A 25,377-nucleotide genomic window follows, 5' to 3' on the forward strand; every position below is an offset into this window, starting at 1 on the left:
GATGATAGGGAGGGAAGGAAGTGAGAAAGAGTTCTGGGTGCAATGCATATGTATATAATCTGCAATAGCATTAACAATTGAACACAGAAAAACAAACACCACCAAACATAACCGATACCAACAACACCTCACTGGGCAAGCGAGATCAGTGCGAAAAGAAAATGTGGAGATGTCAATGTCAAGCCACACTGTCAGTGTCAGAACCTGAACAGATCAAACTAATAAAACGAAAACCGTCCGAACATTGCTTTATCGATAGTACTGTATGATTTCGGAGATTGGTTGAGCCTCAAACCAGGCTTGGGACGAGAAGGTCTCATCTGAAGGTCCGTGAACAATATAATCTTCGATGATCGCCGTCGCGTTGTTGCAGTGCCAGGTCTGTGTCACTATCCCCGATCGTCAAATTCCTCACTGACCGGGATTTGTCATTTTCCAGCTGTGCTGCCGGAAAATAAAAATAAAATAAAACACAAGACAGTTGGTAAACAGTCTCCAAACGATGTTGCATCAGGTGAACAGCCACACCACCAGGGTGTCAGGGGTTATCCAGTCATTTCATGGAGTAGAAACTAAGCAAGCCACTATCACCTTCCGCAAATCTTGAGAACCCTTCTCCCACGAGGGAATGGTCGAATCTCCCCTAGCTTTTGTGATCAATCTCTTCTTAACTTGCGTCTGTCATCATGGGGAAACCCAATGAAGTGATAGAAGTAGCTGTTGCATAAAATAAGCTCTTGTCGTAGGTCTGATGAGGATTGTGAGAGTCGTCCTATGATATCTGTGGAGCAGCCTGTTGTTTTTACGGTGGAGTAGCGACGTTCGTTGCATGTGCCACGAGAAACATCTCGAACCGGGCTTTATTCGTCGTCCCGAACCTTTTACCCTTTTCTTCACATCTGGTCGAGGTCTGTGGTCCAATTGTTTACCATGGAGTCGGACCCCTAGGCTGTTGATCAACACTATGCCACCAGCGCGTTTGTCGCCAGCGGGCGCAAGCAGTGAATGACTGGTGGTCCGTCCGTGGAATGAGCTAGAGAATAATAGAGATGAAGCTGGCAGATCATTGTGAAGCAGCTATTTTGAGGGGGAAAGGAGAGCAAATGGAGAGCAAGTCGTGAGACTCTTGACGGCCCTTCTGTCGCTGCCCAACCGTACCGAGGCAGCTTCTGGCTGCGAGCTTGTGGTACAGTCGCAGTCAGTTGAACTGGCACTTGCCGTTCCTGTCGAGCAGTAATTTTATAGAGTTGGTGGTGGGAGAAAGGGGAGCTCTCAGAGAAGTAAAGATATGCTTGTTCTGCAGTTGCAACACCGACTTGGGTGACATCTTGGAGACAGGACAGGCCGGCCAGGGCAGGGATCTAGGTAGGGAAGAGATCAGCCACGCGCAAAGGAGTTGAAAACACACCACTACGAGTACGTACCAGCACCACCACCAGGGCCCACCACCAAAATACTTGTACACCACTTACGCGGGGGGGGGGGGGGGGGGGGGGCACTCAGGGGTTTAAGCTCTGTCGAGTGACTCGAGTCCCAATCGGAAGCGCAATCTTAACCTACATAACCTCCGCCCGGCACTAAAAAGAGCCAAAAAAGGCACCAAGTCCGCTCTTGGAAAGGCCGCCTCCAACTACTACTGCCCCTTTCCCATCCTCCCATCCTTCTCGGCAGCGCAGGAAGCAGTAAGTCAGTAGTAGTACAAGTACGCAGCGTAAATTTACAGTAGTGCAGCGCAGCGCTGCAGCAGGAGCCAGCCAGCCAGCCTCCAGGCCAGGCCAGGCCCCAGGGGCACATCGTGCGCGGACTCGACCTAATTCGTAAATTTCGCTGCCACTACTGCGAGCTTGTCGACCGTCTGGCCCGGTAGCGCAGCTATTCGCCTGCTAGGTACAGATTCCGCTACTGTACAGTACTCGTACGTACTGTACACTCTTGCGTCGTTCTGTTTCTGAATATTCCAGTTCTCTTCACCACCACCACTACTTTCATCGACGCTTGACTATCTGCCTATCTGCCTATCTGTCTGTCTGTCGTTTCTGCCACGCCGGCATAAGCTGCAATACTATAAACCTCCCCACTCTTTTTCATCTCGGCGCAGGTCCACCGTCACAGTACTAGTCCCACGCATCGCATCGTACATATCCGCACTGCATCCACATCCACGCACTGTCGCCGCGTCCAATCCGAATCCCCGCCTGCCACTACTCCTGGCGCCTCAACTCAACTGCACCGATTAACCAACTCCGGCCCGTGTAGGGGTGTATCTTCCAGCACGGAACATGCATGCTTCCATCTGCACTGCACTGCTGCAGCTGCAATCGCCATCGCCGTGAACCTCTATCCTTTTTTCTCTCCAAGTCTAATTTCTCTCCGCCTTTGCATTTTCGACGCGATTTCCACTCTCTGAAAGATCACGCATTCGTTGTCAGCAGTAGGACGACCTTCACGCGCTGTCGCCTCGAAACACAGACCCCTCCCGTCCGACCTTCTCCCTCCTGTCAATCGTTCGAAACCACCAGTCGTCGGCTCGCGGCATCGAATAACCGTGCTGCAGGTTCCCTTCTCTTGTCACTTACACCAAAACCACCTCGAGTCCGAAACATATATCAGGCGTATTATCCAGCTACAAAAATCTCCTTAGCCTAGGACGACGAATCTACAGCCGGCTGACGATCGAAATCGAAACGACGGCTTGTCCATCTCCCGCGCCAATTCCTTATCTGGGGATATAACACGATTGAGGAACATTGAGTCCACGAAAGTTGTCGCATAATTCAAGAGAATCAACATTTTGGGGACAATTAACTCCGACAAAGCGTACCTCAATTCAAATACTCGCAACAGGACTGATTCATTTTTCTTTGTTGGCATTGAGAGTTTGGACCAGCTCTTCCCTGCGGACCTGCCAACGGCTGTCAGTACAAGGGTGCCGGGAAAATATACTTAAGCACCCGCGACTTCAGGACCATTCACCAATCGGGCTGCTGCATAATTTTGAAAGGAAGTGCATGCCACAAGCTGGGTTGGGTACACGTCGCCGATAACGAGACCTTTGTGCGATCCAAAGACCGTACGTAAGTTGTGACTTCAATCCCCCCCACTTTGATCTGCTTTCAAGAAGTTGGGCTTGCCAGAAAAGCTTCCATTAACGATCTCGTCTCCTTCTTGAGAATTTAACGAAACGATCTTCGAGGACATTTTCAGATGCAAGCGCACTGACGCCTCAGCTATCAAACAGCCTGGCATTTGCTCAGGCATATTGAGGTGCATATTATAACGTTTCACCTTTCCACGCAGCGGGGTTTGTTCTGAACAGCTCCTTTTACTGGATCATCGAGACGTTTATTGGACGGCATTTGCTTATTTTCCGGCAACTCCATTCTAACACCCTGTTCCAGATATCAAAGATTTAAAGTTTTGGGTCTTGCAGCCCCAAGTTTCATGGAGGGCTAGGGATCTACGGCTTGGTAGACCACTGAAGGACGACAGCCTCCTGTATATTATCGTTCAGTCCTCATCTGCACATATTTTGTCCTGCAACTCCTTTATTCACGATGCAAGCCTCCATACCGCGGCCGTCAAGGCCGTCTTATGGGCCACCAACAACCGCTTTACCGGCATTGCCTGTGTCTAAGACGCGCAAGAGCACGGGAAACATTTCCTCCATCTCCGATTTGAAATCTGGATCGTTAACACCAAATGTACCGAAAAGCGGTCTCCGCGCCCCTTCGTCGTCGCATCTCCCAAATCCAACCACCCCTGGAGGAAATGGAGGATCATCAACACTCCCAAAATCGAAAGCGACTCCCGGAGTAAATGGCGCCGGCAAGACGATAAGAAAGACCATTAGTATAAACGCATTTCCACAGCCGCCTCGGGGCATTCGAACTACAAGTCTGCCACCGAGTCCGTTATCTGGAGGAGCTGTTCCAGGAGGGCCAATATCCAGTGTAGTCGGAAGTAGAAGGGAATCCACAGATACGAGTCCTGCCGGCACCAAAGCTCGCAAACGAAAGACCGGATCGAGTCCAAAGAGTCAGAGCCAAAGCTACGTTGGCAATGTTACTCCCAGTCTACTCAATGGTAGCGGAGACAGCAGATCGATATCTAGTGGGCCAGGGGCACGAGGATCAGATGGTCTGTTAAGCCTCCCTTCGCCACCACAGAGTCGTAGCTCATCTGCGCAAGATTCTTATTCGACCTCAGCAACGACTTTTGAGGATAACGGAGATGGACCTCGAGGGAGAGAACTCTCGGCAGATGCTACGGACGATCACAGAATGTCAAAGCCGGCCGAGGGAAAGGGGAATGTCATAGTCAGCGTTCGAGTCCGCCCAGATGCTGGAACCAATGGACAGCCTGTGAAAACGGACGGCGAGTGGATGGTAGACGGAAGGAGGTCACTGGTTGCATACCGAGGAAAGGAAGGGGGAGACTACTATTATGGTATGTTAACAATCGTATTTTTGTTTGCCAGAGCTAATAGCAGCAGATAACGTTTTCGCAACTCATGACAATAATGCCAAAGTTTATGATTCTTCGGCGAAACGACTAGTTCGACGAGTAATGGAAGGATATCATGGGACAGTCTTTGCGTACGGTATGACTGGAACAGGAAAGACATTCTCTATGCAGGGAACTGCCACTTCTCCAGGTGTCATCCCACTTGCCATCACAGACATCTTCTCATACATTCGCGAAACTCCTTCTCGAGAATTTTTACTTCGGGTCAGTTACCTGGAAATTTACAACGAGAAGATTCATGATTTGTTGAGCGCCCCACCAGCTGGCACAATCCCTGGACCAGGTGTACCTCAGCAGGAAGAAATCAAGCTGAGGGAGGACAGCAAACGAGGTGTCTATGCGAGTCCTTTGAAGGAGGAGATCGTACAAAGCCCCACGCAACTGTTGAGAGTGATTGCCAGAGGTGATCACGCTCGAAGGACATCAAGTACGCAGTTCAATGCCAGAAGTTCTCGGAGTCATGCAGTCGTCCAGATTGTCGTCGAAAGCAGGGAACGGATTCCAGGAGGAGCGGCAATGAGTGATAACAAGCGATCTGGTCTTCTTCCAGGAGGCGTACGTGTCTCAACATTGAGTTTAATCGATTTGGCTGGGTCCGAGAGAGCTGCCGAGACCAAGGAACGAAGGACCGAAGGTTCCCATATTAACAAGAGTTTGTTGACTCTTGGTACGGTCATTGCTCGTTTATCTGGAGACAAGGACAAGGACGGCAAACCTACGGACAAGGATGGGAAGCATCTTCCCTACAGAGATAGTAAACTCACTCGACTTTTGCAAGGAGCTTTGTCGGGAGATTCGCTTGTCAGTATTCTTTGCACGATCCAAATCGGGTCAGCTGGCAGTGCTTCTGCACAGAACACGCACACTGGCGAGACGCTCAATACCTTGAAGTTTGCATCGAGGGCAAAGAACAACATTGTCAGCCACGCCAAGAAGGCCGAAGAGGCATTGGGAGCAGGCGGAGATGGCGGTGCAAGAGTACTTCTCGAACGATATCGAATGGAGATTCTCGAACTTCGGGGTCAACTTGATGGTCAAGCAAAAGCGAAAGATGAGGATGACGAGCGAGAGCGCGAGAAGGAAGCTGAACAGCGTCATGAGGAGCAGATGCTCGAGATGCAACTTGCCCGAACGGCGCTGAAGGAGCGTATCGAGCATCTCAATCGTCTTATTCTCAGTTCGAAGTCAACAGGTGTCAACGCAAGTGGCTCGTATTCCTCACTGGGTATGCATCCAAGGCTGTCAGCCATGACATCAAATGGTCATTTGTCTCAGATGTCCATGCGCTCTTCTATGGCAGCTTCGACTGCCGGAAGGAACTCGCTGGAGCGTACGGCTTCGGTGAACTCGGTATCCACTGTTGGTGCACTACCAAATGGTCAACGACTTTCTGGGGAACGGTTATCGGGTGGGTCTGCCGAGGATGAGGACTCGATAGGGGAATTTGGTGATGGTACCGCATCCTTACAAGCCCAAAATCGTGCGCTACAAGCAGACCTTGCCGATAAGACTCGATACTGTCAAACTCTCGAAAAGCGCCTGATTCAAGCTAGGAGGTCAAGTCATTCCAGAACCTCGGTTGGATTCTCAAATGCCAAGAATGGCGTTATGGTCGGCGAGGATCACGGTGTTGCAGCGTTGCTCAAGGAGAAGGATTCCGAAATCGCTGATCTCCGAGCTCGACTGGATGACAAAGATCGGATGTTGGCTGCATTAAGAAGCGCCGCAAGGTCGCGAGATACGGCTGAAGGTCCACGAGCATCCCAAACCTTGCATATGCTGGAGAATGGTCCTCTGAGTCCAGTCTCTGCACGTGCGTCACAGCTACTTGACAACGGTCCGCTATCTCCTGTTCTGGCAGCAGGTCCGGTTGGTCTTCTATCGCCGAAAACTCGCAAGCGAACGAAGAGTGTTGACGAGATGAGCAAGATGCTCGACGAAATGATTCAGGATCGTGTGGAGAGCGGACACTTGGTAAAGGGTGCTCGAGGCAGCGTTCGGATAGCCAGCGAGCGGAAACGTGATACCCTCGCCGAGTCCCTGTTGGGTGCTGAAGCAAAGGCCCCATTGGTAATATCTGCCGAGCCACCAGCGGTCGCCTCGGAGGTATGAATGAGATCAGCAATGATCTGTGTAAGAGTGTATGTTTGGCGGTGGGGTGAACATATTTTGATTTTCGGCGTTTGGGCGAACGAGTGGCATCTCACACTGCCTCAGTTCTAATTCTGCTTCCTCTATACCCCATTTTGCAGTCCGTCGTTATCCCCATAGCGCATCTTGATCCCTTTGTCGATTTTTGGTTTTGGTTTGCAGCACAAAGAACGGAGGAAGAAAGTATTCGATTCGCGTTCAATTTCTTTAGATAGGGAGAAAGAAAGAGGGATGTGGCTCGCTGCCACATGTAATATATGTTATTGGGCACGCACAAGATTGAGTGGTGGGGATCGATGGACTTTGAATATTTTACACTCGGCGTTCTGAGCGTTAATGGAAATGGATGGTGATGGATCAGATGGAATGGAAATGGATGGGCCGGATGGACGATTGTGTAGATACCATGATCGATAGAGGTGGATGTGGTTGATAGATGATAATGGATTCATCGAGCGAGCGAGGAAAGGAGAAGGGAGAAAGTAGCGAGCGATTGAGCGACTAGCGGATAATGAGATGCATTATGTGATGAAATAACCCCCCTCCCTTTTCTCCTTGATTTGTACAGTATGCAAGAGATTCTGTTTGTGATACGAGGCTGAGGCTGAATCGGTTCTGTCTGTTTGCTTCTTTTTCTTGTCGTATACGCGTAGCTGGCTTGGGGGAGAGATGACAGATGTTAATCGTATGAGTCCCGAGGGAAAAGAAACGACAAGAAGTGGTAGGAGAGAATACGGAGGCATTCTACTGGTGGGTTATCATGGGTGATGACGATTCTTTGCGGGATGTGATGGGTGGGATGGTTGTGAGAAGTGAGATGCGAGTGGTTGAAGTGAAGACCCTTGTCCTTGTTGCTGTAAATGGCTGTTTACTTGTTTATGACCTTTTGGAACAACTGAAATTATATTGATATGTATTGGTGTACTGCATATGTAATGGTAAGATAGCGCAGGCGAATAGAGAGCAATATGGCTTGATATTGCTTATAGATAGCATAGCGCTACGGAAAGATGTTTAGAACTTTCGAACGGACTGACAGGCTGCGTTCGGTTTAACCAACCGACATGTTTCGTCAACAAACATGCCGTTTGGCAGTCCCATATTCTTTCTTACCATGAACTAACAGTCTTTGGACAACCCCAGTGGAATAACCGGTTTCATCAAACACGGAGGATTCTGTTTGTACGCTGGTTGGGTGTACCGGAGCTATATTTGGGACATCTCGTTTGGTACAGCGTTAAATTCAAGATAAGTGGTTGGTGGCGGTACGCGGGCAAGAAATACTAAGAGAAGAGGAATGATGGGAAGGATTGATACGAACTCGAGTTATGATAGCACCATTAAATGAATTATTCGGAGATGCTGACGGCTGACTGCAGGTGTGTGGTATTATGTAAATAGCTTCTGGATATTCGAGTCTTGTGGTCAGAAGAAGTCGGTGACAGCTCGCTTGAGATTTACCCCTTTCTTCACGTCTTCTTGAGCTGAGGCACAGATTCGGATGCATAAACATATCTGCACATTTATGAAGATCGTGAGAAACACATAAAGTAATCCGAACATGCGGCTTTCATCTCAAAGCCTGCTCCCTCCCAAATGCTTGAAATCTCCATCTTGCAACTCTTCGCGTTTGAGGCTAGACCTGAAGGAGGGGATACATGATGTTGGTCGGATCTGAATCATCTGATCACGTTGGCTCTGATATGTGCCCCATTATTGGCTGGGAGGTAGGCGGAGTTTTGTGCGTTAGACTGTTTCAGAGTTGCATGGGATCATGGGATGGGCGTGGAGCGAGGAAGGCGACAGTAGTTGATCGCCCCGAGCCGAGGATGCTAATTGGAATTCGGTGTTGGTGTTTCGGTAGGCTGGCTTTGACTTTTTGCAGTCGATCATGAGGGGAAGGGGAAGGGGAAGGGGAAGGGGAAGAGGGAGAAGAATCGAGAGAGGAAGAGGCAGAGAAAGGGAGGAAAAGCAATAGTTGTGTCCATGTGTGATAGAAAACAAACATCCTGCACCGGATTTATACATACAAGTACATTCATCCTACCTATGATTCCTATCCTATCCTATCCTATCCTATCCTATCCCAACCCATCGCCTCCAAAACCGAATCGTGCATATGCAGTTTTCCCTGGAGGTCCTGGTGGTCCCAAAACTCAACCATCCACGTTGCTCCCTTCGACGCCTCTTCCACGCCGCCTTCCACGCCGCCTTCCACGCAATCCCTGCCCTGCCCTGCCCTGCCCTGCCCTGCCCTGCCCTGCCCTGCTCCCCTCTCCCCTGCCCTGTGCGGACCCGCCAAACGGGTGCGGGCTCGCTCCTTCCCACGGACACTCCCCTCCCTCCTCCCTCCACGCAACGCAACGCAACGCAACGCACTGTTATCCATCGTGTATCAAGTCGGTTTCTGCTGCCCCGTCGTGTCTGTCCTCTCCTCTCCTTCTCCTTCTGACAAGCAATCCAGGATGAGATGACCATTTTTCTCCCCTTCCTTTCGGAAACTCGTCATCATCTCTTCCCATTCCTCCCTTGCCGTCACTCACTTTCACTTCATTCGACAAACTCGATCAACCCGGCCTGTTCATTTGTTGGTTGTTTCTCTTCCTGTCTGCCGCGGCTGCATGTAGATCCTGAACAGGCTCGACAGGGACGGAGCGAGGATTTGCATCGCATTGGACAGACAGATTTACTTCACTTGGACTGGTCTGGTCTGGTTTCTATTCTTCAACGACCGACCACGTTGCTGTCCTGCTTCCTTCTTCTTCTCCTCCTCCAACTCATTTGGTTCTTGATTCACCAGTGCCTCATTTGGACGTCTCCTCCACCCGCAATCTATCTCGCGCCCTGGTGGACTTCTCCACAGTCCAGATTCGGTTGCCAAGCACTATCCAACAACAGCTTTTTAATCTGTCTCCGACACTTCGATAGGTGGGCCGTAGGTTCCGTGGTTCTGTTTGTTCCTGAAATCTTTGGCCTGTTCGGTGCCGGTTCTCGTTGGCTCACCGCGGTGTGGCTTCGGTACCTATTCAATCAATAAAACAGCCTTGCGTCCCTGTCTTCACTCCCTTTCGTCGTCCGGCTCTGGTCTCGACCTCGAATTTCTGGATTCAATGTCTTGATGTCCCTTCCCTAATTTATTCTTCCTGTGCAGGCACAATAGCACTTTCATAGACCCATTCAACGGTCGATCTTCTTTGCACGACGTACGAGTTCTTCGATTCATTTTCTCAAATACCAAAAGTACTTGCTACGCTCCTTCAGTTATTCAAACAGTACGATTTCTGCGATTCGGTTCAGAAACGCCCCCTTCACTTTGGCTGCGCCATTTATTTTCAAATGCCACCTCGCCTTGACTTGAAGAAAACCTATACACACGCAGATATGATTCTCTCGTCACGGAAGTCTCCTCGGCTGAGCTTACGACCAGGGAAATACGATGGCTCGGATCGAGGTCCCACATCCTCGACTTCTTCTCGGTTCAGCTTCCAACATCTGATTGTCTCACCACCTCCTTCTCCTGGACTTCCAGCTTCAGTGCCCAGGCATGGGAAGCCAACACCTACCCATACACCGAGGAGATGTCTGAGGGCAGCGTGCTGGGTGGTTGGTGTATTGACGATGTTATACGTGGGACTACGATTCATGAGATTACAGTTAGATCAAGTTAGGCGGCCTGTGGGTTGGAGTACACACTCTGGGGAGGAGTTTGAGATTGTTGGAGAAGATGAATTGCCAGATTTCCCAACCCCGGTTGTGGTTACAGACAAACGGGGGAGATCCAAGTGGACCGTTTCAATTCCTCCGGATCACGAATTCCCTCTACAACCCAAGCAATATGCAGAGATATGTCAGCAGAACATGGAGGTTGCGAATCATGTTGCAGATTTACATGCTCATATTCATAAGCAGCATTTCCATCACAATTACTACCACGTGGACCAGAATTTCATGGATGTAGCTGAGGCGGAATTCTATGGATTGCTCCCTGGACCCAAAGCAAAGACGACGATGAAGGAAGGGGGGTCGCTGGTAGGAGAGAATACGGATGGGTTGATCGACTCGAAGGAATGCGAGAAGACTTTGATTTTCGTGATGGAGACATCGGATGCCGGATTGGGAAAGACTTTGATGATGATGTGGACTGCCTACGGATTGGCGCAGAAGGAAGGAAGGGATTTCTTTGTCGATGACTCGAGATGGTATGGGAATTAAACATCTTCATTGACGGTATACTAACATTATATAGGGCATACGGCAGCTATACCAACTACTTTCGTTCTCCGCCAAATCCAGGCTGCAGACCCCCACCAAGACACGAGATGCTTCCTTGTCCACATCATGCCCGCCATCTGGTGGTATCAGCTGGAACAGCTCCCTGGACGCTAGGAGGATCATTCAATGAAGAGTTCGAAGACCCCCGCAAGATGGAGGTCTATCGCCAGAAGCCAATTTATGCGTTAGCTCGTGCTGGCTATGAGGCACTTTTCAAGCTTAACGATGGGGATCAGAAATATGTTGAGGACCGCATCTCCGTTCTCCTAGATAAGACTGTTCGGCCCCCACCAGAAACAGAGAATGGCATCATCATTGGCGTCCACGTTCGTCATGGTGACAGACACCCTTACGAGTTCCAGTACAAGGATGCATATGTTCCACTCGATCGGTACGGCGATAAGGCACGAGGGATCCTTTACGATACTTTCAACAGCTCAGGGCCGGGTGGAGAAGAGAACTTGATGGCTGAGATGCACAGTATCTTCGTCGTAGCATCCGACGACCCAGACGTTTACGATTCGGACGAATTCTCTCATGCAGTAAGAGCTCAAGAACTCATTCGCCTGGCCTCGAAGAAAAGTGTCGACTCTGCCAAGCCAACTGGCGGCGCAATCCGCAAATTTGTCGATGAGAATGTGGGCTGGGAAGGTGGCTTCTTCGCCGGCATGTTCTGGAGCTTGGGAAAGCCGACCAGTGTCCCAGCTACAGCTGTTGAGACGCCTGATACGAATCTACCACCTACAAACGAAGCTCTGCGACTACGACAGCTTGTCGGACGAGCATACCTGATGGATCTCGCGGTTCTAGGGAAGGCTAGTGATCGTCTTGTGTGCACAGTTAGTAGTATGGGCTGCAAGATACTGGCTGTTATGATGGGATGGGAGGCGGCTATTGATCAGGGCAAGTGGGTCAATATCGATGGCGATTTCGAGTGGAGGGGTGTGTCTTGGTGATTTTGGAATGCCATTCTTCCTGGTCATTGACGAAACGCAAATCCTTTTGCTGGTCTGATAGCGATTTCTTCTGGGTGCGTATGTGTATATGTGTTTCTTTCTATGATGGGGTCTAGGGTTTGATTGAGAGGCATTTCTGCATGTCTTGCGTTGCATTGCATGGTTTGGCGTTGGTGGGTTGTGGATTGCTCGTGTGAAGTCGATACACTCACTTTTTTATTCCCTCGAAATAGAGGTTTTCATTGGAGAATTTCGGGTGATAGGAGAGTAGAGAGGAGAGGAGAGGAGAGAGGATATGCATTTGTACATAGTAATACCACAGCAGAAGCGTGCTTGGAAGGAGGTTTCGGGGGGGGGCAGTGGGAGGTAGTGGATGATAAAAAGCCTGGGGCTTAATTGAGATGAAAAGAAATCAGAAAACAATTACATTCATGTGATGTAATGCTTGTAAAGAGGCAATGCCGATTTTGGACATTGACTTTGAGGTGGACTAGGTGGAAAGTGAAGAGAGGAGAGATGAGAGTGAGACGACTACGAGTGACGAAAGGAGAGAGTGAAGAGTTAATGAGGCGAAAGTGAATCGAGGCTTGAACAGGGGAATGTTCTGTTTGTTGCATTGTTGATTTCGCTTCGGTAGCGAGGCGCGTTGGGCGACTCAGAGCGATACCAGCGATACCAGCGATACATTTGGAGTCTCCTGATATTGAATTCTCGCCCTCGGCTTATAATAGGTGTCTACGAAATGAAGCACAAATGGCGCTCGACCGGCTTATTTCTACTATATTATCGCGAACTTGATTTTGTCTACGATCCCATCCCTTTCCTTTACATTCATTGCTAGCAAATATTCTTCCATTCGCAAATCGTTTCAAAGCTTCGTCGTGTCTACCACAACCTTCAGCACCAAATTTCCCTCATCATCCTTCACGCGACCGGCCATAGCAAATGCATTGGGGATGTCGTCGAAACCTTTGAAAGTCTGCGTGATAAGTTTTGAGAGATCGGGAAGAAGAGAGTTGTTGCTCGAGACGAGCTTGATAGCTTCGTCGTAGGTGTTGGCGTAGCGGAAGACGCCTACGAGGTCGATCTCGCGGAGAGCAGTGGCGGATATGGGGAGCGTTTGGATGGGTGAGCCCATTCCGATGAGCATGATCCTGCCACCGGGGCGGGTAGACTGTTTATTGATGGTGGTTAGCGAGATATTCTCAAATCATGTCGGGGGAAAAGAAGGAAAGGGGAGAAGTACATAAATAGAAGCTTGCAAACAGCTCTCCACGCCTGTGCACTCAAATACAGCATCCACTTCCTTCCCACCAACTGTCGCTTTAACTAACTCCGCCACCTCCTTCGCGAACGCCAATTTCTCCTCGATCGCTTGCGGCCTCTTCATCGGCACCACAACCTTCTGGTCAGCAAACTTGTTCTGCACGGCAAACTCGACGCGCTCGGCTTGGATATCGGCGATGATTACGGTGGAGGCGCCGTAAACTTTGCACATTGCTGCGCAGAGGAGGCCGACTGCTCCAGCGCCGAAGATGAGGACCGTACTTCCTTTGGGGAGGGAGGCGCGGCGCATGCCGTGGATGGCTACACCGAGCGGTTCGAGGATTGCGCCGGTGGAGAGGGAGACGTTTTGTGGCAGTCTTTGGGCTGTGTTAGCTTTTACATGCTCTTATTTTCTCGTTTTACGATCTTCCTCTCATGCCTTGGGTAAAGGTTTGACATTTCAAGTTTTGAGGAGATCTGGGATCTGGGACATACTTATGGCAATACACCGCAGGGTGGTTAATCTTCGCCTGCAAAGTCCCCTGGAAATGGGGAAATGACTTCGCAGAACTCCTGAACCGCAATTCCTTGCAGATGTTGTAGCGTCCAGACGTACACAGCTCGCACTCGAGACATGGCAGTCCGACTTCGAGGGCGACTCTGTCGCCGACTTGGAGAGATGTGACGGAGCTGCCGACTGCTGTTACGACGCCGGACGATTCGTGGCCGAGTGTCAAAGGCTCTCGCACGATAATGTCGCCATTGCGGTAGTGGTTGAAGTAGTGGAGATCGGAACCGCAGAGACCGGTGGATTGGACGGCGACTTGGACTTCGGATGAGGCTGGTGTTGGGAGATCGCGATGTTCCTGGAGGTTGGAAGTTAGCAGGTATATCTTCATCGCAACGACAACTTGGGCTCTGTCCATAATGTGAGACTCACTATCTTCAAATCTTTTACTCCGTGGAGTACTGAAGCTACGACTTTCTCAGTTTTTGTCGCTGTAGCCATCTTGAAGGTTTCCTATTCAATTCGCAAAATTCTTGTTTCGAAAGTGTTCAATAAGGGGTTTCCGGATGCTTCAATTGAGATAGTTGAACAAGAAGGATAATCTCTCATGTACAATAAAGTGCAAGGAAATTCTGTAGGTAAGGAAATAAGTCTTACGCCGTCCAGCAGGTGTGAAAGTCGGCTATTCAAGATGGCAATCCATCCCATCCCATCCCACTTGTACTTGTCCTGTAACAGCGAAATCGCGAGGTCGGCTTCTGACGGCATGCAGCTTCGGTGGAAGGTGCCAGGGATGATGCCCTCCACTGTGCCCCGCCGTGGACCCCTCACGCGGGGTGCCCAGCTGGTGCCCAGTGGCTTTGTGGCTGGAACGCCCTCTGGAAACGGCAATTTTCCCCACTGGGAGCTGCACACTAGCAGTGTCGTGCCCGCGTTTCGGAGGGACATTGTAGCGGAGGAGGGGTTCTCGGAGGTCTGGCCTGCACCAGAATTGTTGATTTCATTTGCCGGTGCCGACAAACTCTCTGACGTTATTTCTTCCGTCTTTCTGTTGCTTCACTTGATATACTTCTTTACAACGATCAATCGGATTCACTGAGAAAGAATAGAACAGAAAAAACAAGATGGCTGCTTCACAAACTCTGGCAATGTTCTCGTTGGAGGGGCAGACTGCTCTTGTCACAGGTGGAACGAGGGGTATTGGACAAGCTGCAGCTGTTGCTCTGGCTGAGTGCGGTGCAGATGTCATTTTGATACAGGTGTAGTTTCTCCCACTCTCCACTAATAGCAATTCTCAATTTCGACTTCCAAATTCTAACGTTCTGACAGCGCGACCGATCAAACACTGCTACGCAACAAGCAATTGAAGCCCTAGGACGAAAGGCTACTATCTACACAGCAGATCTCTCCTCGCAAGCTGACGTCAAGGCACTCACGCCTGCAATCTTGAAGGATGGGCATAAGATCCGGATCCTGGTGAACTGTGCTGGTATCCAGCGGAGACATCCATGTGCTGAGTTTCCGGACAACGATTGGAATGAGGTATGCCTTTCCCAGCTCTCAGCTTGTCTCAAGTTCTATTTTGAGGAGAAGATAAGGCACGAGCAAAAGTCTAACATAAACAGGTCATCCAAGTCAACCTCACCACAGTCTTCACCCTCTGCCGTGACATTGGCGCACACATGCTCTCCCTTGAGCCCTCTTCCACCGGCCGTCGAGGCAGTATCATCAACTTCGCATCCCTCCTAACCTTCCAAGGTGGACTTACCGTCCCAGCATACGCCGCATCCAAAGGAGCTGTAGCACAACTCACCAAGTCCCTTGCCAATGAATGGTCCTCGAAAGGTGTCACGGTCAATGCTATTGCCCCGGGATACATCGCTACGGAGATGAACACCGCGTTATTGGCAGATGCGAATCGCTTGAAGAGTATTAGTGAGAGAATTCCGGCGGGTAGATGGGGCGTACCAGAGGATTTCAAGGGGAGCGTGGTTTATTTGGCAAGTGGTGCTAGTAGTTATGTGAGTGGACATGTTTTGGTTGTTGATGGTGGATGGATGGGAAGGTAGGGAGGGGGTTTGTTGTAGATTTTCGGGGCAGTCGTATGATCTGCTAAGGACGTTTAAAGACTTCATATAATAGCCGCTGAAAAGCAATTGTGCTTCTGGCTGCCTACAATTGAGTTCGCCTGGGCCATTTCTGCCAAACTTGCTATTTCGTTGCCTGTTTCATTGCGAAGAATGGCTGGACTGGGCCAAAATGATGTCAAAAGAGCTGCGAATCGTACAAGCGAGACATGTGAAAAGGTGTAAACACATCCCCGAAACACTTCCAGGCAGTCTATGTTAGACTACGAGGCCCTACTATTCTCTCTCAAACGATGATAGTATTTTCCAGTAGCTACCCTCGATTTTACCACAAGCGGAGGTCATGTCCACCTCGCAGCTTTAATGCTCCATACAATGCACCAAACAACCTGCCGCTCGTCGATATCATCAGTGGATGAAAGCGGGGAATAATAATCTGACCTCGCAGCTGTACCACGTCTCTTCACACAATTTGAGTGACCATTGATTACCTCGGCAGCAAACTCGTAAAGTCAACGAGAAAGTTATTTCAACATCACGTGGTCAGCCACTTTTCAGAAGGTTTGGAGGCTGTTTTTGTGGCTTTCTGGGGAGCCGTCGATAGAGGCGTGAAATATGATCTGCTATTCAACGAGTAAGAGAAGTACTCAGCCGAGGCAAAAGCTAGCATCCATAGCACAGATCAATCGTTCGTGCAAAGAGAATATCGAAACACGAATAAATCGTAACGAGGCACGAGGCATGGTACTGTTGGCTGGCCAGATTGACATTCCTTGCAATATCGATTCCAAATTTGGATCATCAAACAGACCTCGCGAAAGTGCCACGACTCACCGTTTAGCCACCAATGCAAGTTGATACTTTGGCCGGCGTGCTCATTTCTCAGGAACGCGTTCGGTTGCCCGGAGCACGAGATTAATGGCTTAAAGGGAGCAGAAGCCTTGAATATTCCAATTCTATTTCTGTGCTGTAATGTGAACAGTAAGGTATCAAGATCTTGTATGATTATTTTCAGCTTCCTCTTACAAACTCAGTCTCTTGACACGTCGAAAGCCTCGAAGGGTTCTAGAAGTTTATGCCTGTTGATTAAAATCAATAACACGGTGGGTTATCGCTGCACTCATTCCGTTTCAAAGCGGACGCGATACTGGACCTCACCCCTGTCGCCCCCTCCTATTTGGAACAGCCCGACCTCCAGCCATAATTTCGAATCGAACATCCACTCGTACACGGAGACGTTGTGTATCACGAACTTCCACAGCAACCGGCCTTTTTCTTGCAAATCGTTTATCAACACTGCAAGGCCACTGCAGGGCGGTGTCCAAGGCAGTTCGCATCTTACTACGCGTGCCCTAATTACAAGTACTTGCTAGTAACTCCTTTCAGAGCCTCAGGAACAATCAAATCGAGCAATAACAGATCAAACGCAGCATAATCAATCAGTCTTTCGAAAGCACGGACTGTACACAAATCATGGCGACTACACAACCCCTCAGAGCGAAGCCTTCCTTTCGCAGAGAATCCCCTTCGCCTTCCACATCTCCTACCCCAGCTATTGGAGCTTGCCCTGAGCTCTCGCGGAGTGTCTCCCTGGGCTCGACGGGTTCTTTGTACTCCGGCGACGCAAGCTCAATGGGAAGAGATTCTCTAGGCAGCAACAGTTCTGGGACTTCAGTATCGCGGTCGTCATCTGCGAGCTACTCGAATCGACAGTCAACAGGTGGACTGGAGAAACCAAAGAGACGTGGCTATGTGAGGCCACAGGGAACAAATTTCGCTGCCTCGGCACAATCGAGAGAGAGCGTCTTAAGTCTGGGCAGCATTGCACATCTACAATATTACTTTGCGCGGACAGGGCTACTGGATGGAAAAGGAGGCAGACTGGCGAAGAAGAAGGATACTCGAGGCACGCTGGATTTGTCGGCTTTGGACACTTCGTTCCTGACTCCAAGGGTGCTAGGATCAGATGTGGACTCGTCATATGCGTCCATGGGAAGTAGTCCCGAGCTTCATGCTCAGGGACTGGGAGGCATGCTCGTGGAAAGTCCTACACAGGAGGATTACGATTATTTCAGTGGCGAGGAGGAGGAAGACCCAGATCATCCACATATGCTCCCTCCAACAGTTAGCACATACAATCACCGCGAGAAGAAGATTCCACACCCGCCAACTCTCGAAGAACTCAAGGACGACCTACAGAAGTGCCTGGATGATGCTGTGAAGCTACTCGAAGACGCCAAACAAAATCCGACATCAGCACCACCATCTCCCCAAAAACCTGGCAGTGAGCCACAGAGTCCCGCAGCAGACGATAATCGAGGCTGGCACGAGCTGCAGGGCATGCACATTCTAGATATAATGACACTTGCCATTCGAGCTGCGAAAATGTACTACACAGCACACAACCAGCCTCAGCGACTTGCAGCAATCAAGTCCGAACGCAAGATCCGAGCCGAGCTGCTTTCAGTCATGGAGGTTCTCAAGCGCATGGCGACGAGGAATTTCGCTGCTGGAATGCGAACTGAGGAGCGGTTGACAATGGAGAAGTGGGTAGTGAGCGTCTACGACCTGTTGAGCCAGGAGGAAGCTATGGAGGAGGCAGAGAGGAAGCAACGGGCGAGCTGGACTTGGCTCGATGATTCCTGGGAGGGTAGAAATGTTGAGCGGGAATACGCTTTCATCAAATCCATGGATCCAGAAGCGGAGACACTTCCGGAATTCCAGTCTAGTGACGAGGTCGCTGACGAGGCTCTACCAACCAAATTCCTGGATGATATGAGAACTGGAATGAGATTGGTCAAATTACATAATGCGGTTGTGAGGAAGAGCAAGCGCCCATTCGGAGCTATTGACAAGTGGCACACGGATTTCGGCAAGCCGTATCGCTGTGCGGAGAACTTGCGGTATTGGATCAAAGCTGCCGAGTTGAGATGGGAAGTCGTACTTAAAGTGGATGTAATGGGCGTTGTAAGTGGTACAGACAGGACGGCACTAAAGGGATTCGAGGAGGCTATTTGGAAGTGGTGTGCGAAAGTGAGAGAGGAGATCAGTGTTGAGTTGAAAGTTTGACAGACGGTGTGAGGTGGGAAGATTGAAGGCCATGATGCCGTGTCATGGTTTATGACTTTAATGTTTATGGTAAAGGAGTGTCTGGGCTCGTTAGGGTTTCAATACTTTACTTGCTCGGCACGGCACTTGATACAGTTGGTGTTCTGTATGTACATAGTTTGACGGAGGTGGTCGGCATCGACCATGTCACGGGGGTTCTCTTGCTTCCTACTTATACCCACTTTAGTCTTTGAGAATTCTTCTATTTACTCCACACTTCACTTTTGCGTCACATGTTCTAAGTTTTGTCATTCATCCAAATTGAAACTGTGATGGTGGTTACATTTGATTATATTCATCCCTCCATAAGACGAGCCAAGTTGCTAGCTGGATTTGCAATCTTCTCCATGCTGGAATACGCTCCAAGAACACCTCCCCTACCCCTCCCTTTCCAGCTTATACATCTTCCTAACCCTCTCCCCCTTCTTCTCGGCCCTCCACCTCTCCAAACCCTCATGCAACCCCTTCCAATTCCTCATCAAATTTCCAATCCCTTGAATCAACTCACTGTTCCCTTTGTGCGACGGATCCTGAATTAACTCCAGCAAGTCGGCTCCAAACTCCGCTTCAGTTTTGTCCGCGTCGGTGAAGGGATCAATGCTGACATTGAGATGGAGATTGTGAGTGGATCTTGATTTGTCTGGTGAAGCAGGAGGCGAAGGAAGTCGAGGTACTATGAGGCAGGATGCGAAGAGTGAGAGCGATTCGGCGAGACGGCTGAATTCTTGGATGTCGGCACTGTTTGCTTGGATGGACTCAGGGTCTTTGAACAGCCCGGGTTCGGTGTCGGCCTCTGTTTCTCTCCCCCATCGTCGGATGAAGAGATGTCTTGCTCGGTGAAATTGAGGTTCTTGAGATCGTCTTCTGCGGTCGTTGAATGAGAGGGACTGGTGGGTTTCGAGTCAATAATTTCTTGAGATGATTGCGAATTGGTATCGTCGTGCTCGTTGTCGCTGTGAGTTCTCGCTGGGGAGACTGGTAGTTCTTGTCCGAAAGACATCTTGCTTTGGATTGTCACGAGAGTGATCTCCTTTGAAGTTTAGTGTATGGAGCTGCTTGCTTGACAATTCTGTTACTATGTACCTTGCATTAATTTACATACTTTATTCTACAAGGACTCATGGACGCTACTTATGTATTCACTCGTAGGGGGAGCCTTTGTTGACTTCTTACTTCCCTTTGTTGAATTCATTTCTTTGAGAAGACTGTCAAAGGAGATATCGTTCTGTGTTAATTATTCAAAGAAACCAGGCCATTTAATAAAGATTAATCCTGTTCGGAGGGAAGAACAGGTTAGGAAGTGGTAGGTGACCGTGAGTTTGTTGAGTAGGATCTGACTTGATGTTTGGCCTAAGCGAGACTTGGTATGGGATGCTTGCCTCGAGGTCTTGGTAGGCTGGACTTGTGTTAGGAATTATCAAGATTCCGTCTACATTGTTTTATCTTTGATCTGAAGCGACTCCATTCCACGCTCTCTTTAGTGGAGCGAGAATCGAATAACAGAGTGGGAAGGATCCATGGTAGCGAAACGGCCCGCTTCGCTCCTACCATCATAGTAAATCCACACTTCCGTCACTATACCAAGCTTTTATCATTCCAACGCAAAACCGCCATTGTTGACCGGAATGTCCCATTCTGCTTGATTTTTAGTGCCTACGCTTAGCATGAGCTAGCCATGATTTGACGCTCACTCCCACGTACAGTGTACGTCCCTCCAACGGTTCTAAGGTAACTATTGTTTACACAAGAGGGAGGAAGAGTGAATATGCGATTCCGGTATCACTTAAAGGAATACAAAATAGCGTTACCACCTCGACACTCTTTCTAGGTCGCAGCAGATTCCGACGCCCGGTTTACTGCCTCTGGTTTTTAAGATCCAGACATCCCTGAAATCCTCACGAAGGCCTTCTCCAAAACCAGGACCTCAACAGCCTGACCTCTCTCGAAATGCCACACCCTCAATCAACCATGCACTTCCTCTCAGCCGGCGCACCTCTCAACATCACCAACACTACCGTCTCCTCAGCCATACGAGCTCAAGCCCCAAGCGACCTCACCGCAACCCCCTCCCAGGGTATGAGCTTCATTACACTCCAAAGCACCAAGATCGAAGCCTGGCTCCAGGACCATCAACCTCACATTGGGGGCTTGGTATTCATCTCCATTTTCCTATTGGTTCTAAGCGGGCTTTGGCGTTCGAGGAGAGATATGCTACAGTGGTATTTCCAGAGGTGTACGGAGCAGGAGAGGAGGGAATGGGTAGCGAAGGAGAGGGCCAAGAGGAGGAATGTGGTTGTGATTGTGGGGATCTTGAGGGGTGGAAGGACTTTGAGGAGTGGAGATGGGGTTGGGGATGGGAATGGTGACGGGAGGAGAGTGAAGAGGGTAAGGTTTTTGGGGGTGGATGAGGTGGATGGTGAGAGAGGGGTGGGGATAGCTGGTGAGGGGAGGGTGGAGGTTCTGGTCGACATCTTGGAGGATGGGAGGGTTTCAGGAGAAGTGTTCTGATGACCAGGGCTTCGTAGATTGAACAAGTCGTTTTGGTTGGTGTATCCTGACTTCTGTGAATTTTGTTCAACGTGTGGGGAGGTCTCTGGCACGCTAGCAGGAAGCGTACTGGCGCAGGGAATTTCTGGGATATGTTGATATCTCTGCTACCTAGAAAGACTATCTGCGTGGGGCCTATCAATAATGCTCTCCGAATAAGATATGTGATACTTGCGGAAATCAGAGCGCTAGCTATATGTAATTTGTCGTGTATGTGGAGCCAACCTAATACTCCATTTCCTCCTCGAGCTCCTCTCGCATCTGTTTTTCTGTATACAGTAAGTCTCCATGATCTCAACTTTTGAACGAGTCATACCCCATAGTCTCGTCGCGGACGCAGAGATCGTGTTCGCTTTGGTTATGAGCTTTTCGCGGTATTTGGCCTCCTCCACAGGTGGAAGCTTCGATTTCTTTGGCTGTGCCTGCATCATCTTCACTTAGCACCTCTGTAATAAATGCGTGTTGAAGTGTTCACCTGGAGCAAGACAGGCCAGATATCCTTGACATCTGCAGCAGCTATAGCTGCGACTGTTTTGAATCCGTTTTCCCAGAAGACTCGAGCTGTTCGGCTTTTTATGTAGGTGATTTCTGCTAGTGCTAGGAGATCTGCTTTGGCTCCTGAAAACTGTTAGCTACAATCATTTGGATTCCTTTGCTGAGAATTTAGATATGGCAGACATAACATACCAGCTCTCAATCTGTCAGAAAAATGATCAAGTACAGCTGCTAGAGCTCCCCAGTTCATCCGCTCGCAGAACTTGATCATCCCAGCTGCGAAGCCATGACATGTCTGTGCTAGGTTCTGGACTATTCCTCGTGGAATATCGTATTTACGAGCTACGGTGTGGATGGGAACCTCGTTGCATAGATCGCGGAGTTGTAGAGCGAAGTAGAAACGTCTGTAAATACGGGCCGTTTCAATCTCTTGAGGGGTGGTCTCTTTCATTGTGCCGCCGTGAGCCCTTCAATCTGTTAGTCTAGCTCCTCACTCGCACCAGAGGAGTTTAAGTGCTTGCATCTTGTTAATGATAGAGGGTTTCAGTCCGACGAAATCCATGGCTCTCAGATTACTCTCGTCAAATCCGTCCATCTCCTTCCGAAAAATTCGCCAATTGATATTTGTCACCGCAGCTTGAACTGGGGTAAAAGAGTAGAGAACATGCATTTCCCCGTCCATGACGAACGCTTGTAGAGCCTTGCGGAGCTCTCGGTGGATGAAAAGCCCGTCTTCTGGTGTTAAAGAGGATGCTACTATAGCTTCACCCAGGAGAGTAGCTTTGAAGCCGGATTCATTAGTCCGTTGGACCAGTTGATCTCCCTCTAGATCCTGCATTGTTGATTCCACCATTTTAGCTAATTCTTCGTGGTCCATTGAGTGATATAAGAGTGTCTTTTTCATGTAGTCGTCAATGGATTCATCATCCGAAGCTAGTTTCGTGGCAATAACTTCTAATAAGGCTCTGTCAATGCAATCAGTGGTATCCACAGAGGCTTTCAAGGCATGTTATAGGCGTACCTCTTGATGCCCCTTTTATCGGGAACAAGACAGCTCTCCACACTTGGGAGCTCGGCTTCCATGAGCTCGGCGACATCCTCCAGATCGCTTTTTTGACAGCAGAGATAGGTTTCCCCAATCTCATCTTTACCTTTCCGCCCAGCTCTCCCTCTCATTTGTCTGCTTCATGGAAATTAGTATTGTGAATCTGTGAAGGTTGGTAATGCTTACAGCATAGATGGTCCCACCAAATCAGCACCCATCCGAGCGCCGTGAAGAATGACCCTTCTCGCTGGAAGATTAATTCCTGCTGCCAAACTACACGTTGCAACAATGACCTTGATGATACCCTGATCGTACGCCGTTGCAATAAGATCGCGTTCTTCAGTTGTCAGGCCGGCATCTATCCATTATCAGCGACAGAAAAATCCATCTTCTTCTAAAACTACCCACGATGAAATGCAACCCCGACTGGCACCGTTCTCTCCAGCACCTGGTCCAGACCAGTAGGCGTACTTCTCAGATCATTGAGAAGTTCTGTTCGACGGTCCATTATCAGTGTATCAACCTCATAGGGCTGTGGTAAAGCCATACTGATCAGCTCGGCATCTCTTTCACAGCCTGTCCGACTACTGCAGAATACTAATGCACCGTATCCTGACCTTGCGGTCTCATTTGCAAGCGAAATGACCGAATTGATCAAAGGATTTAAAAGTTCTTTGTTTTCCGATTGCTGTATAATTCTCCAAGGTTCTGGTTTTGCTTGTGTCGATAGTTGAGTCTGGCCTTCGGCTTGTGTCTGAGCATTCAGCTGGGTGGCTGTTTTGAAGAATCTTGTTGAGCTCGAAGCCGGGTAAATTGCATTGTCAAACACAAGATGCTCTTCAACTGGAACAGGACGATATCTGGAGATATAGAACTTCGCATTGTCAAGCCACTTTGCGAGCAATTCCGCATTCTGTCCAAACATTAGGAATAGATACCAACAACTTTGGAAAACGTGCCTACATTCAGAGTAGCGCTCATTCCAATCAGCTGAACATTTTGGCTAAGGCTCAAGAGCTTTGTAGCCATTAGTTCGAGGATGTAACCCCGGCCCTCATCATCGAGCATATGAAGTTCATCCATGACAACCACGCCAAGATTCTTGATGTTGTGTTCATCAATGGCAGTATTCACCAGCGAATTTGCCTATTCTGTATGAGTTAGAGGACTCCAAAGAGAATTTGGTGGCGCACCTTTTCAATCGTGCAAACAGCAATGTCCATATCATGCCATGTAGTTTTCGTCTTGCTTCCACCAAAGAACCCGACAACCTTCACTAAATTTTCGTCGCCACGAGTCCGGTAGAGAGTTGGTCGTTGATTGTTATCAGAGTTTTCTGTCAATTTAGACAAACTCTCTACAACTTTCCTCAACCATCTCAGCTTCTCCTGGACAAGTGCAACATAGGGCAGAACCAACAAGGCCTTCTTTTCAGGATGCTCGATAATCTTTTTCAGCATCAATACATCAGCAACGAGGGATTTTCCACCTCCAGTCGGGGCAGTATAAACAAGGTTTATTTCCCCGTCCAGGGCGCCACTTCTCAAAAGACATTCGGATTGCCATGGGTAGATTGACTTTATGCCAAGCAAAGCAAGGTTTTGGGTCAACTGTGTTGGCAAACCGTAGGCTGGATGAGATAGATCCAGTAACGGGTTTGACTTCGCCGACGGAGTGAGTGCGAGAGTTCTCCGTTGTGAGTATTCCGAGGGACCTTGAGGATCAATAACATCACGAATTTCGCCCGCTTTCAAGAGCTTGGGACCATTGGTAGGGAGCGCGGGCCGACGAAACTCCGATCTGTTCGTGATATCGCCAAGAACGCTCTTACCACCGCTCTGTTTTTCTTGAAACTCATCAATGGTTCTCTTTATTCCGGCTCGGGAAATGCTGGTGTGGGCATTTATTGTTGTGCTGTGACACGTTGTGGCATTCCTGGGAAAGGTCTTGTTGACATTCATATTGCAGGCGCTAAGCGAGGAGGCGTCTGCAGCTTGCCGCACGCGTCCGGATCCATGAAGCCAAACAATGCAGGGAGGCAGAATCGTTGTGAGCAATCAAGGGAGAGGTGGTCTAGCGAGGCAGAGTTACCGAAGGGAAGGGCGGGAAGCAATGAAAAAGAGAAGCGGGTGATGTTGTCGCGTCTGCTGTTGTGTTTTGTGTTTGGTATTTTGTGTTGTGCTGTGTTGTGTTGTGTTGTGCTGACATTGAAGCTGCGAAGTCGAAATAACGCTGGGCGGCAGAAAAGCCGTCCCGGCTGGTGTCGGCCGTTGGCAGCGCAAGGGCAGGTCTCACGTGCCCAGGTGGAGCTGGTTTGGGACGTTGGAGCGGAGGGCGGGCGGATGAGATTCGGGGGCCCACCTGCAGCCTGAGCCAGAGACTCAGAGAGGCCAGCCTGAGGCCCTGAGCCCATGTACT

General features: G+C 49.5%; 8 protein-coding genes across 8 annotated transcripts; 5 read left to right on the forward strand and 3 right to left on the reverse strand.

The window, feature by feature from the left end:
- The first annotated feature begins 1,642 nt into the window (after positions 1–1,642).
- ONS95_007859 (uncharacterized protein) lies at positions 1,643–8,545 on the forward strand. Its single transcript, XM_058501382.1, has 4 exons — positions 1,643–3,070; positions 3,399–4,137; positions 4,189–4,446; positions 4,493–8,545. Exons 2-4 carry the CDS (start codon positions 3,555–3,557, stop codon positions 6,634–6,636), a joined length of 2,985 nt encoding a protein of 994 aa, XP_058362701.1. The 5' UTR covers positions 1,643–3,070; positions 3,399–3,554; the 3' UTR covers positions 6,637–8,545.
- Positions 8,546–9,036: 491 nt separating this feature from the next.
- Positions 9,037–11,903, forward strand: ONS95_007860 (uncharacterized protein; the record flags this gene model as incomplete). The annotated part of the gene is made up of 2 exons (XM_058501383.1): positions 9,037–10,874; positions 10,922–11,903. The coding sequence occupies exons 1-2, from the start codon at positions 10,012–10,014 to the stop codon at positions 11,901–11,903; spliced, it is 1,845 nt and encodes a 614-aa protein (XP_058362702.1). The 5' UTR covers positions 9,037–10,011.
- Positions 11,904–12,771: 868 nt separating this feature from the next.
- Positions 12,772–14,401, reverse strand: ONS95_007861 (uncharacterized protein; the record flags this gene model as incomplete). The annotated part of the gene is made up of 4 exons (XM_058501384.1): positions 14,110–14,401; positions 13,665–14,035; positions 13,150–13,546; positions 12,772–13,077 (listed from the first exon to the last, which is right to left on the reverse strand). The coding sequence occupies exons 1-4, from the start codon at positions 14,176–14,178 to the stop codon at positions 12,772–12,774; spliced, it is 1,143 nt and encodes a 380-aa protein (XP_058362703.1). The 5' UTR covers positions 14,179–14,401.
- A 154-nt stretch (positions 14,402–14,555) lies between these two features.
- Positions 14,556–15,900, forward strand: ONS95_007862 (uncharacterized protein). Its single transcript, XM_058501385.1, has 3 exons — positions 14,556–14,936; positions 15,007–15,219; positions 15,303–15,900. The coding sequence occupies exons 1-3, from the start codon at positions 14,802–14,804 to the stop codon at positions 15,744–15,746; spliced, it is 792 nt and encodes a 263-aa protein (XP_058362704.1). The 5' UTR covers positions 14,556–14,801; the 3' UTR covers positions 15,747–15,900.
- Positions 15,901–15,963: 63 nt separating this feature from the next.
- On the forward strand, positions 15,964–19,085 carry ONS95_007863 (uncharacterized protein). The gene is made up of 2 exons (XM_058501386.1): positions 15,964–16,750; positions 17,151–19,085. Exon 2 carries the CDS (start codon positions 17,238–17,240, stop codon positions 18,831–18,833), a length of 1,596 nt encoding a protein of 531 aa, XP_058362705.1. The 5' UTR covers positions 15,964–16,750; positions 17,151–17,237; the 3' UTR covers positions 18,834–19,085.
- Positions 19,086–19,349: 264 nt separating this feature from the next.
- Positions 19,350–19,872, reverse strand: ONS95_007864 (uncharacterized protein; the record flags this gene model as incomplete). Its single annotated transcript, XM_058501387.1, has 1 exon — positions 19,350–19,872. The coding sequence occupies one exon, from the start codon at positions 19,870–19,872 to the stop codon at positions 19,546–19,548; it is 327 nt and encodes a 108-aa protein (XP_058362706.1). The 3' UTR covers positions 19,350–19,545.
- Positions 19,873–20,094: 222 nt separating this feature from the next.
- On the reverse strand, positions 20,095–25,227 carry ONS95_007866 (uncharacterized protein). Its single transcript, XM_058501389.1, has 10 exons — positions 24,153–25,227; positions 23,923–24,105; positions 23,368–23,872; positions 23,146–23,317; positions 22,936–23,097; positions 22,436–22,879; positions 22,107–22,381; positions 21,895–22,037; positions 21,736–21,841; positions 20,095–21,688 (listed from the first exon to the last, which is right to left on the reverse strand). Exons 1-10 carry the CDS (start codon positions 24,918–24,920, stop codon positions 21,645–21,647), a joined length of 2,802 nt encoding a protein of 933 aa, XP_058362707.1. The 5' UTR covers positions 24,921–25,227; the 3' UTR covers positions 20,095–21,644.
- ONS95_007865 (uncharacterized protein) lies at positions 20,841–21,380 on the forward strand (the record flags this gene model as incomplete). Its single annotated transcript, XM_058501388.1, has 1 exon — positions 20,841–21,380. The coding sequence occupies one exon, from the start codon at positions 20,841–20,843 to the stop codon at positions 21,378–21,380; it is 540 nt and encodes a 179-aa protein (XP_058362708.1).
- Positions 25,228–25,377: the final 150 nt, after the last annotated feature.

Source organism: Cadophora gregata, assembly GCF_030347475.1.
Source record: "Cadophora gregata isolate MNR1 chromosome Unknown scaffold_2, whole genome shotgun sequence".
NCBI classification, from domain to species: Eukaryota; Fungi; Ascomycota; class Leotiomycetes; order Helotiales; family Ploettnerulaceae; genus Cadophora; species Cadophora gregata.